This window comes from Carassius carassius, chromosome 27 (assembly GCF_963082965.1).
Source record: "Carassius carassius chromosome 27, fCarCar2.1, whole genome shotgun sequence".
Lineage (NCBI taxonomy): Eukaryota > Metazoa > Chordata > Actinopteri > Cypriniformes > Cyprinidae > Carassius > Carassius carassius.
Window position 1 is genome coordinate 2,768,831 of NC_081781.1, and position 13,464 is coordinate 2,782,294.

General features: G+C 38.1%; 2 protein-coding genes across 3 annotated transcripts in view; both read right to left on the minus strand.

The window, feature by feature from the left end:
- Nucleotides 1–7,118: 7,118 nt before the first annotated feature.
- On the minus strand, nt 7,119–13,222 carry xkr5a (XK related 5a). Of its 2 annotated transcripts, none has more exons than XM_059512117.1 (7): nt 13,007–13,222; nt 11,865–12,048; nt 10,687–10,871; nt 10,354–10,566; nt 9,378–9,547; nt 8,971–9,082; nt 7,119–8,276 (listed from the first exon to the last, which is right to left on the minus strand). In XM_059512117.1, exons 1-7 carry the CDS (start codon nt 13,107–13,109, stop codon nt 7,339–7,341), a joined length of 1,905 nt encoding a protein of 634 aa, XP_059368100.1. In that variant the 5' UTR covers nt 13,110–13,222; the 3' UTR covers nt 7,119–7,338. The 2 variants fall into 2 exon arrangements, with proteins under 2 accessions (XP_059368100.1, XP_059368101.1); XM_059512118.1 differs by having other exon boundaries at nt 12,981–13,103.
- The window catches only part of LOC132106443 (protein lin-28 homolog B-like), a 265,393-nt gene continuing 263,415 nt past the window's right edge, over nt 11,487–13,464 (minus strand). Inside the window, exon 5 of the mRNA XM_059512120.1 lies at nt 11,487–11,555. The gene's annotated coding sequence lies outside the window, so the exon portion shown is untranslated. The remainder of the gene's footprint in view (nt 11,556–13,464) is intronic.

The following is a 13,464-nucleotide window of genomic DNA, read 5'->3' on the forward strand; positions in this document are numbered from 1 at the left end:
GGAAATGACACAGCTAAAGAATTAGGAGTTTTTAATTTGAGGGTAAGTTGCACAGTTGTTTATCCAGAGGTGGCTCCCTGAAAGTTAGTTTGTCCTGAGGTGGTTTGTGTTGGAGGAAAAAAGGAGGGCAAAGGGAGGTATAAATCTAAAAATGGTGTTCAACAATCGGATAGCAGAAAAGTATAATGATTACACGCAGGTTTATACAGATGGCGCTAACCAGAGACAGAAGTAACAGGATTGAGTGTGGTGGTTCCGAGTAAAGGAATTGGACTTAATAGAAGAACCTCTAACATGTTAGGGGTTTATACAGTGGAAATGCTGGCAATATTAATCGCTGTACGGTGGGTAGAAAAGACAGGGCAGCATAAAGTATTAGTTTGTTCAGATTCATCGTCAGTGTTAGCAAGTATAAGGTCATTTTATTCAAAAAGTCGGCAAGACATACTATATGAAGTCCTACAGTCAGTTACAAGAATATTTAATCAAGGAAGGCAGATACAATTTGTATGGGTACCAGGACATGTAGGGATAAGGGGAAATGAACTGGCAGATTAATTAGCCAAGACAGCATTATCAAAAGGAAATATAGAAATGCAAGTCAGTATCAGCAAAGCAGAGGTTAAAAGTGTGATATGGAAGACAGTAAATCAAATGTGGCAAGAGAGGTGGGATAGAGAGGAAAAAGGAAGGCAATTATATCAAATCCAGGGGGATGTTAAGTGTACAGTGATTGGAAGTGGAAATAGCAGAGAGGAAACGGTCATCTCTAGGTTAAGATTGGGACATTGTTTATTAAATAAAACACTAAAGTTAATAGGAAAACATGACACGGGATTGTGTGAGGTGTGCAAGGAAGAGGAGTCAGTGGAGCATGTGGTCTTGAGGTGCAGCATGTATGATGTTCAGAGAGAGCTGATGAAAAATAAGTTGAGAGAGATAGAGGTTCAGGACATGACATTAAAAGGGCTATTGAGCACTCAACATAGGGCACAGACTAGAATTCTCATGGGTTTCTTAAGGGACACAGGGGTTTATAATAGAGTGTTAAGAGTCATAGGAGTATTGAGGAAGGTTATAACTATTTTTTATTTATTTTTTTTATTTATTATTATTAGTATTATAATAGAGTAGAATAATGGTGAAGGGTGTGGATTTATATGCTTGGGGAGTAGGAGGGAATGGGGTGAATTAATATGTGATCCTGTTTTCTGATCCACACTCCGGAGCAGAGGGTGGCGGAAATGCACCAATTATGCTGGATGCCAACCGCCATTAAACATTAAAAAGAAGAAGAAGAAGAAGACCCTTGGCCTTTTCTAGTGGGAATACGGCATATCACGTAGACTACACCTCTTAGCAGACGCGTTTTCATGCGAGTTTAGCTTCGACACTAGGCTAACGTTAGTTTTGCTTCAGGTAGAATGATAAGGCTAATTATATATGCATTCCACTTTCTGAAACAACCTTACACAGTTTTGATAACATTAATAATGAACACAATGTTAACGTAGCCTACTGTGATGATATGCCGACTGCACACATACACATGCTTAGTCTTGGGATTCCACAACTTCCCTTGATCATCCTCACAACTTATTGCTTGCAGCCATTTGTCATCCTTTCCGGTTCTGTATGTTTATTAGGAAGGTCGTAGAACTTCAATTCATAATTTGTTAGTTTATTACAGAAAACGACACAGCAACTCTTTGGCATGATTGTCCCGTGTATTGAGAGTGAGGAGTTGTCGTCATAGCACAGAGCCCCTCCCCTTGATATCACAGTCTCCGCCATGTTGGCAAGGACACTGGTGGCGAAAGATGATTGGTTACATGTGTTGTTAACTCGGTAGTAGAGGAGACTCTCGCAATTCTGCACTGTTTTACCATGCCTGGAAGTTACTGCTGCATTAAAAACTGCTCCAGTACCTCACACGATACATATGGAACACATAGGAAAAATGGAATACAGTTTTTTTTAAGTTACACCAAGCACAAAACAGCGGTATTAGGAGAAGCTCTCAGGCATCCAAAATATCAACCCATACGAGCTCCCTGCAGCAGAATGGCACAGAGACCTGGACCATACCTCCACGCACATATATGGACATTGTAAATTATCTAGTTTTTGTTGTAAGTTACTACACAATGCAGGAGTTTAAAAGCCACAAGTCTTTGGAAAGTTACGAGGCTTTCTGCTGTGTCTGGGTCCATCTACAAGCCTCCAGGTGGTGAAAACAGTGTTGTACTGGCGAAAGTAAGTTTATTCACATGCGTTTTTGCGTGTTGTAATTACATTGCATTAAGCAGACACTTCTTGACCAAAATGACAAAGTAACTTCAATAACTGCGACTGTTTCGTAAACACTATAATGTAACGAGATGTTCAATGTACACAAACTTTTCCAACATGTTTTGATGTAGGATAAAGCTGTGTATGTTTAGTTATAATTTGATTTAGCCCAATGACACATATTATACCAGGTTTTTGTGTTGGGGGCTGCAGAGTGGACAAACCAGTTCTGGGTTGGCTAGGGTAGTTAAATGTGTGATTGCAAGATGTAAATGTCCTGGTTAGATTAAAGCCATGAACAGCGTGAATGCAAGGTGACTTATATCGTAAACAATATAATTCACAATGTCCATATGTGTGCACGGAGGTAAATGGTTCAGGTCTCTGTGCCGCTGCAGGGAGCTCGTATGGGTCGATATTTTGGATGCCAGAGAACTTCTCCAAATACCGCTGTTTTGCACTTGGTGTGAGCTTGTTCCTGTAAGGTCCCCTTTCATTCGCCTCATCTTTTTGCATTGCTTTACTTTCCTCATTTCTTTCTCGTATTCAATCCGTCTCTGTTCCGCCGACATAATAAATGCGCAAAAATTAAAGATCTCTGAAATGTTTAGTCGTGCCTCTGTGAAATTCTGAAGGCGTTGCCCCTGACAACTGATAGAGTGTCCTACCATCATGGCCGACCGGCTCAGACCCCTCCCAAATCAACCCAAATCGGCACGTGACTCCTCACTCTCAATAGGGCTTGGGCGCCGAGTTGCATTCTGGGACGTGGCGGCCATGTTGCTAGCCTCGCGAATGTAAACATAAAGCAAGTTGAACGAGAAGAGCAGAGTTGGGAGAAAGAAAAAAGATGTTAAAATCGCGAAAAGGTTGTGGAATGTATAGGGATACGTTAATAGGGATGCCAGGGACCGGTATGCGGACAAAATGTGCCCTATTAATGGTTTGGATCCATATGAAATTCCCAACAAAGAGTGGAGTACCGGCGAAGACTGCTGCACTTTTGCATTACAGATATCTTCGGCTACCTTGTTTGTTTTGTGAGCGCCTACACTTCAAAATAGTTCCGAAGCTACAAGTCATTGAAGTCTCATGTACAGTTCACAAATGGATGGGTTCAGAAGCTGCAAATCATAGAACCTTAACAGCGGCAAACAGTATACAGTAATCCGGTAAGCTGCGCTCTACCTAGCTGCTAGTTTAGTAACCGTTAGTGCTAACAACCATTCACACATGGACTTTTAACAATGTGTTTCAAAAGTGTAGTTAGTAGCTGTTAACCCTCCCGTTTTTTCCGGGGTTCTCACGTATTTGAGCTCTTTTCCCGCTGTCTTCCCGTTTTTGTATTTTCCTGTAAAATATCCCGTTAGCCCTTCAATCGGACCTGTCAAGTCTCTGTGTTGTTGTCCTGTTGCTACTCATTGCCCTTCCAGCGAAAAACAGATATTTTCAAAGCATCGTTTTGCTTACGTGAAAGCAACCTTAGCGTGATGTTGGGCTTTTTAAGATAGCGTGGTTGTTGTGAGAGCACGAATTCACGCCAATCTGTTACTAAAGTCACGTTAGACCTAGCTTCACAAATCGCTTAACGTTAGTTAATGCAGCAGTTTTGTAGTACGTCAGCAGAGGGATAGCAACAAAAAGATGAATGTTGAAATTTCCCATATTTTGGATGAGTAACCCGAGAAATTTCCCTTATTTTCAATGTTGACTTAAGCTATATAAATTAATATTCAGATGTTATGGTCTCCGTGATCGCGCATCCAAGCAGTGTAAAGTTAATCCATTCTCATTTTATTTTCCCCATGGCGATTATGTGTTGGGCTATTACACCCCACAATACAGCAACGGTTTACCATGGTTGAAATAGATTTTTAATTAATCAAATTAAGACACACGGATGAGAGGGAGTATGTCTAAACACTGCGCAGTAGTCCGAGTAGCAGTAAAGGAGGCCATCAACGTGGCGGCCACGCCAAGTAATGACGTCACGATGCCCAAGCCCTAGTTCAATTGGCGCCAAGGCAATGTTTTCCCCCACGGGCTAAATTCACATCACGTGACGGGGCGTTCCCGGTGGCGTTTCTAGACCAACCGTCTGTATCGTATTTTTTTTTTTAAATAAATGATTTAGCATTCCATACATAATAATTATGTAATTCTTATAACGATTTTATCATGTTTATTGAACAGTAAATTAAGTCATTTAATACCATGAAAACTAAACTTTAATAATTAATTTTCACAAAAGTATAAATAATTTATTTAATAGAATACTTTTATAATCCTGACCAGCGCTGAGAAAAGTAACGCGTAGTACCTGACAGCGCATCAACGACTGCGTGCCGCTACACCTGTTTGTTGATTATTTACAACTGAATAATGATAATAAATTAAATTTTACTCCTAACGTGTATGCATTATTTCACTACCATTCCACAAAACATAGCCTACTGTAACCTAGATTGTATGTAACATGATTATATTTAATTCAGTGCCTTCCTTTTGCCATTTAATCCGACACTTTGTTCTATTACTTAAGTTTCCACTATGAATTTGATATATTCAGCAATTTCCTGCAATTGTATTTATGATGGCAATTTTTTCTGTGCACAGCAGAGATAAAAATGAGATTGATGATATTTCACAAGTGGAGCAATATGTGAGAGACATATTAAAACAAGTTCATAATTCCTGTGAAATTAATTTAATGAGTAAATGGAATTCACCAGAAGAGCAAACAATCCACATCCAGGAAAACCAAACAAACGTTCATTCACAGTATCTGCAAAACTTGATAATCTTATGGCTGAATTTGCATTGAGATTATTGCAAATATTGACCTGTTAAGGGACACAACCCTGCACTACTGTTTGAGCACAAACATCTGTCAGAATAATGCATGCAAATAATAACAATTATTAGATAGTACACACTCTCAAAATGCTTTCATGTAAAACAATGGAAACCACACACATGGGAGCACTTCAAACAGTGAAAAAACACTAAAATACCCCTGAAACATACTATGACTCTTAAGCTCCTGTCCAAGGCTAATGCATCAAATATCTTTATTAATATTTTCTTGGATTTATATTATTATTATTTTTTTTTTAGAATTTTAAAGACGAGCTCAAACCATGAATCAGCTTTATAAATATTTGATAGATTCATGAACAAATCAATGCATAAGTAAATTTTTTTTTATATATATATAACTTAAATTTAAATGAAATAAAAAATAATCTAAATTAATCCAATTAATTAATTTCAATAAAATACAACACATTAAAATTAGGGTGCAATTGTATAACTTTAAATACCCAAAATGAAATCATTACCGTAGGGTTAATATACATTTTTGAAACCTGAAAAATACAAAAATATGAAAAAAACAAAACAAACCTGACCTATCCTTTGAAAGGCAAAAGCAAAGATTTGTGGATAAGACAAAGTGAGAAATATCCAAGATACAAAAGACTGAAGTAAAGAAAAGATCATAGAGCAAATATTCTTATGCGAGGATATGGCATCTGCCGGTACAAAACCCTTATTAATCATATGGTAATCTACATATGCAGAGTCCGATCATGTTCTAAGGTGAGTTTTTGTCAATTTTTTTGTCTGTATCAGGCACTGTATGCCAAAGAATGATAACCCAGACCACAGCCCTTCATTAGAGTGATTTACATCACAGTCTGAGAGGATACGATTTACAGCTCACAGGAAGATTGTGCTTTCGGTTCAAACCAACAGCATGTGGATTTTTATTGGTTATGTTCAGAATGGCTTACTTCCATATATGCAGTACATTATACAGTACACAGTAGGCTAATTTTCTACATGCATGAAATACATAACTTTTTTATCTCCTCTTTGACTAATTTGTTTGTACTGGCAACCATGGATTAAAACTATAAAATTACCATTGTTATTTTTAACTAGATGCCGCTTGTTTAATTTAACTGTTCCATTCTGAACATAAACAGAGAAAGAACTAAAAACAGAACAACACAATAATAAAAATTCAAAAAAAGTTTTTTCCTTTAGACAGTATGTTTAATTATTTAACTCAATTCTATTGTCTTTAATATCACATCTGGGTTCATGTTTCAGCTGCTTCATTAATTAATGCCCTGTTTACACTGACAGTCAATAAGCGGTTGTATGCAGGCTGTAAAACTACTATTTATATGTGTGTTTATATATATCAAAGTTTGGAGTTGGTAGGATTTTGGAGTTAGTATTAAGTATAGTGTTATTCAACAAGAACACATTAAACTGATCAAAAGTAACAGTAAACACATAATAATAATAATAATAAGCAGCAAAACTGTTTTTCACATTAATAATCTGAAATGTTTCTTGAGCAGCAAATAATAATATCAGAATGATTTCTGAAGATCATGTGACACTGAAGACTGGAGGAATGATGCTGAAAATTCAGCTTTGCATCACAGAAAATAAATCAAATTTCAAAATATATTCAAATAGAAAAGAGCTATTTTAAATTGTAATAATATTTCAAAATTTTACTGTTTTTACTGTATTTTTGATCAAATAAATTCAGTCTTGGTGAGCAGAAGAGACTTATCTAACCCCATAAAAAATCAACTACAAACTTTAGAACAGTAGTGTGTGTGCGCGTGCGTGTGTGTGTATGTATGTATGTATGTATGTATGTGTATATATATATATATATATGTAATGTGTTTTCCTGCATCTAAAAATTCACATTCTGGAAGGGACGTAGTATTGAAATTGCATCACATCATGAACAAGATGAATGAGTATTTTTGCATGAATGAAACTCATTTCTAATAAAGTTTTCCACAAATCATTTTTAAAATTACATCCCTGAATGTGGGCAAAGACAAATTACACAAAATTAACTGCTTCTCCATCTTGCTTCATCTGGGTCATCTTCACCCTCATTGGTATTTGCCATTGACGCTAATTTGCATGAGGTTAACATTGCCCACACTGCAACAACTTTCATGCTGGAAACCGGTGTGAACGCCACTTTAAGCTGCAGTTTATATGCGGTTAAAAGCCACCATCCTCTTCCGGACCCCTGCGGGACAGAACCACTTGCCTGCGGGGGCCTCTGAGGTGCGTCTCTGGAAACCCTTGCCCGCTCAGTCCGGGGGCAGAGGTGTAGCAGGGTCCTGCTCGGCCCAGAAGTCCCCTGGTGTGATCCCTGTGGAGCCCGCCGTCTGTGGAAATAGGGCTCAACTCGTCTAGAGTTTCCAGCCCAGTCCCAGAACCGAAACCGAAGGGCGTCTCGCGGTCCAGACGTGGGTTACTGGAGCTGCTGGGTGATTGCGGGTCGGCGCTGAAGTATAAGGTAGAGCTGGATTCGGTGGGGCAATAATTGGGCTCAGGGCTGTCCCCAAAAACAGACTTTCCCTCGGGCGAGCTCCGCTTGCACTCGGATGCGAGCGACTCTAACGGGCTCTCCATTTCGAGGCTGTCTTCAGCATCTTCTTCCTCTCTGGCTTCACTCACACTCTCAAACTCCTCCCTGCAGTCGGACAGCGGTGCCATCGTATCATCCTCATCCCGGCTTTCCGAAGTGGACACACACCTGTCCTCCATGATCTCTCCCTTTTGATCCACCACCAGTATCCCAGACACGCCACCCGCCCCATACGCCCCGTTGATCTTAACCGGGTCGCCGGTTTTCAGAGCAAGGCGGATGAGCAGCCAGTGATGGTGGCGACACTCCCCATCCGGCTTGACGCCGCAGCTCCCAGGATGCTCCAGAAGAGAGCCGGGGATCCCAGAGAGGGAGAAGGAAGGATGAGAAGACGGGAAGAGGACTGGAAGAGGGGCTGGAGGAAGACTTTTGTCCCCCAGAGAGAAGGACGAATCTCCCTGCCGAAGACACTCTCGACCCATGTGCGCACGCTGACGCAAACCCAGAGAGATTTCAGTGGACTTGGGATGCAGGAAACGATAGTACAACATCAGGGACGTCAAACCTGGGAGATAGAGAGCAATTCATTTAATTTAGCTGAAAGAGATCAAATGCAAATGTTACTAGATGATGGCAGTAAGGAATCTATAGCAACTACATTCATATCTGAACTGCACGTGATTAGAAATGTATCACTTTGATTAGAATTTTTTTAAAGATTTAAAGATAAAGATGATTTATTTTGTATTTTTATCAATATAAATTCAACAAGATATTTATAATGTTACAAATGACTATTCTATGACTTCTATTTCAAATAAATGCAGTTCTTTCTTTCTATTCATCAAAGAATAAAAAAAGTATTATGGTTTCCGCATAAATATTATGCAGCAAAACATTCATAATAACAAGAAATGTTTTTGAGCAGCAAATCAGCATGTTAGAATGATTTCTGAAGGATCATACCAATTTATTAATATAAAATAGCTTTTTTTTTTTTTTTTTTTTACTTTTGTGTCATACCAGGTATTTTACACACATAAAGATTTACCAAGTTAAATACATCCCCCGTTTTCTATTAAATAAAAGTATTTTCCCCCAAACATATTTAATTTCTGTGCAAATTAACAATGAAAACAGACATACAAATAATAAAAATACACTCTTTTTGTATGGGTGTCTTTATTATTTTTCATAATTTGACACCTTTCTAATGTTGATCTGTCTTCATGTTCATGCACTCACACACAAACTCTCACCGAGCAGAAAGCTGCAGAGCACAGCAGTAGGGACGGTCAGGCTATCCCATGATGCATCAGTCAAGATGTCAGATGCAGCCAATAGCAGTGTAGCATTTTCCAGCAGCATCACCTACACAGCACAGAAACAATACAGCTTTCACTCTATTGCTTAAAGTAATAATTCCACCACATTTTGCAAGAACCGTTCCTTTAAATCCATATTCTAATATAAATTGTGCATATTCATATTCTTTAAAAAATCTTTTAAAGTTATATTGACTATATAAGAGTATGACAATGTGTTTTTAATGGTGTAAACAGACCATGACAGTAAATGACACTAAATCAAAACATTGTAAGCACAGATATTCTACAAATACTACAAATATGTCTCATGCTCTTATTAGGATTGTGTGTGTTTGTACCGTGTAGAATCCCAGCATCCGGAAGCGGGATGGGCCATCCTTCACGTTGAGAAACAGAAACACATGCACGCCTCCCAGAATGAAGTTAAACACGCGCCATGACCACTGACCCACATAAATGTCAGTCTGCTGCGAGACCAACCACAGCGCAGCCATCAACCAATGAGACGCTGGGAGAAAATGAGTTGTACGCACAAACGTATTATACAAACTGAGAGATAACGTCATAATATCATTGTGTGTGGTAACTAACATGATGCTATAGAAGCTGTGCACAGGCTATACAGTACATTTGGGGGAGATTGCACTTAATTGTAAATAATCACACAATGCAAAAAAATACTTGATTTTATCGCCTTTTTTGTGCAAACATTTTTAATTTTATAATTTGGTGCAATTTTATTTATTTTGATTATAGCTTGTGAAATATTACAATTCAAAATAACAGTTTTTTTATTTTAATATATTTTAAAATGTAATGTACTCATGTGATGGCAAAGCTTGGTGCTCAAGAAATATTTCTTATTATTATCAGTGCTGAAAACAGATGTGCTGCTCCATATTTTTGAAAAAAATTTTTTTAAGATTCTTTGATTTATAGAAAATTCAAAAGAAGGGCATTCATCTGAAATAAAATAATTTGTTTTGTAAGATTATAAATGTCTTTATGGTATTTTAAGTTAAAATTAATGCACCCTTGTATAATTGAAGTATTATTTAAAAAAAAAAATTGCAAACAATAATGCAAAAAATAGTCAATTTGATTTGTGCAAAATATTTATGTATTTTTTCAATATTATTTGGGGGATTTTTTAATTTTATGATGCAATTTTTTTTTTTATTGTAACATGAAATCATACTTAACTTTTTATTGTCATTGTTAAATAAATGTATTAATTTCTTTTTCATGTTATTGGCAATTTACAAACAAAAGCTGGGCATGCACATCTATAGAGCTGATGTGGCTTGGACTCACCCAGGACCCCGATGACCCAGCAGCCGAAGGTGCGGATGAACAGGGCGAGGCTGGTGAAGCGGGCGGCTAACATGCCCATCCTCCACAGCAGCTGACACAGGAGAGCTGCTGGCGGCATCTGCAAATGCCCAGGACGGATCAAACAACAGGCTCGGCTGTAGAGCACCAGCGCCCAGGACAGCGAGAGCAAACACACGACACCACATAGAGCAACTGCAAAAACACACACATGGAGAGTGCACCGTTTTTATCTGCAGTATAAATGTAGCATCACCAAACAGAATTACATAAACAATGACTGTTTTCAGAACATCTTTCTATCTCAAGACTGACCTGGAGATGAGAGGCCATAGTCGGTAGCAGTGAGAGCGTACGTCTGCAGGAGTGTCTGCGGTAGAGTCATCAGCAAAACCTCCAGCAGACGCAGAGCAGACACGTCTGCATGCTGCATCACCTCCTGCGCATGTGACTGTGACGAGCCCTGAGCCGTCCATTCACACACACTGCAATCCCAAAACCTGACACACAACACACACATTACAATGAAACTCACGAGACACAGTTTGGGAGGGAACTACTGGGGATTCATGAGCTGATGAAAACTAAAAATATGAAAATCAGCTCAATATTTACTTACCCTCAGGCCATCCAAGATGTAGATGAGTTTGTTTCTCCACAGGAACAGATTTGGAGAAATTTAGCATCAGCAGTGAATGGGTGCCGTAAGAATGAGTGTCCAAACAGCTGATAAAAACATCACAGTAATCCACAGCACTCCAGTCCATCAATGAATGTCTAGTGAAGTAAAAAGCTGCATGTTTTTAAGAAACAAATCCATCACTAAGATGTCGCTCCCTCCAGTAAAAATTTACATTCCCTGTTGTCTTTTTACATCAAAACACTAATATATTTATTTAGAGCTGTTTTGGACTGTTTTCACTAGTAAACAGTGCTTGATCTGTGCCTATTTCACTCCTGATTCTGACAAGATGAACTTTTAAATGGAGAAAGCATTACTATGGATTGAAGAATTTTTTAATTTTGGGCAGAAGTGAAGGTTTAAAACATCTTAATACTAATTTGGTTTCTTACAAACACACAGTTTTGTAGATTATTGTGATGTTTTTATCAGCTGTTTGGACTCTCATTCTGATGGCACCCATTCACTGCAGGGCATCCATTGGTGAGAAATTAATGTAATGCTACATTTCTCCAAATCTGGTGAAGAAACAAACTCATCTACATCTTGAATCGAGTGCATTTTCAGCAGATTTGTATTTTTTCATTATCTGTTTACTTGCATGTGACCATTTACCAACATCAGGGGTGAGCATGCAAATGTTCCATTAAATTATTAGAATAATAACTTCAGTTCTCAGGGGATACATATTTTACATCTAAAGGACTCGACTGACAAAAAAGTTTGCAAACCTCTGAAGTAAATAAACAGATTTGTAATTTCTGAAGGAATTATTTCATTAAACAGATACACACACACGCATACACTGTACCTTTTGAAGATGCCCAGGTGAAGTGTGTGTATGATGAAATTGTGGCATGTCCGTTTGTCTCCGTCGGCCCTGTACCACCTGAAACTCAACACCTGCACCAGGGACCCCGGCAACAAGAGGGCAAAGGTCAGTCCGGCCAAAAACAGCTCCTCCTTCCACAGATAAAAGCCCACACAGCAGACCACTGATGAACAATAGAGAACATGTGTTACCATCATACATCTCCATCTGTGTACTTCAATATGCTTTGTTCTGTATGAGATTATCTCTACAATATTCAACATAAAAGAGCAGTGAAATGTGATGAGATTATATCACAGTAAATCCAGGTTAAAATCTGATATGATCAAAACAATTCGGTAATCTTTCATTTCTGACAGAAAAGCTGGATCCCTACATTCCTAAAGCTGCTTTGGAACTGGTTTTGAAAAGCTCATTTCAAAATAAAAACTTAATTAAATTGAAAATGTTTCTGTTCAGTTTTATACATCTACATCTATGCAACAATACTGTAATAGAAGATTTAAATTGTAAATATTTTCCAGATTAAAAATACTACTACTACTACTATTTCTACTACTACTACCATACCAATATTAATAATAATATAAAAATAACATTTATATAAAATATTATACTTAAAAACATTAATAATATTTTGGCTTATATTTTTATAATTAGCCATGCATAGGTCTAAATTTAGCCATGTTTATATATATATATATATACAATTTGATAATTGACAAATATAAACATAAATGTATAAACTTAAATTTTAAATATAATATAAATTTTATTTTATACAAAAAGAAAACTAAAACCCTGGTAAGTATTATGTGGCAAGCCACAGCTGCATCAAGTAAAGCAGAGGTCATTAACGGTATCATTTAAAACGCAGTCATATTAAAAGTCTATCGAAATGTACCATGGTTTTACCATGTATTTGAATAGGTACCATTGGTTACATCATTTTACACCGTTGTGATATCATGTTTTGGACATATTATGGATCTACAATAATAGTACTAGGGTATTATTTGGAGAACCGTGTAAATATCGTGGTATAAACAAGGTACCGGTTGTTCTGCTGTGATAAATGGGGTGCATCAGATGCACCTGTGATGCGGTATAAGGTCACTCACGCGCCGCTCTCTCCGCTAGCAGCACGAGCGCGGATGCAGCGATCAGCAGCACGCGCCAGCATCTCGAGCACGCGCCGCATCCTCTCCGCTCCGTTACCGGCATCTCACCGACCGGGGCTCGGCGCTCCGCGAGACATCTTTGTGTTTGTTGTTGTTGTCAGCGGCGGATCCGGTTTCTCGGTTTCTCTGTCGTCCTGTCAAAATATCTGACGTCATGCTTCTGGATTTTTTAAAGAGACAGTAACAGGCATCCGCTAATAAAAATGGTATGTTATTATATAAATGGATGGATTTGTTTGATTAGATTTCTGTAATTATGTTAAATTGTATGTATGCTTACCTGTGTGTGTGTGTGTGTGTATGTGTGTGTGTGTGTGTGTGTGTGTGTAATTGTGACCCGGATGTTTACAAACAAATGCTGCTGTTGGACGACACAAGAGAAATGCGATATCAGCTGG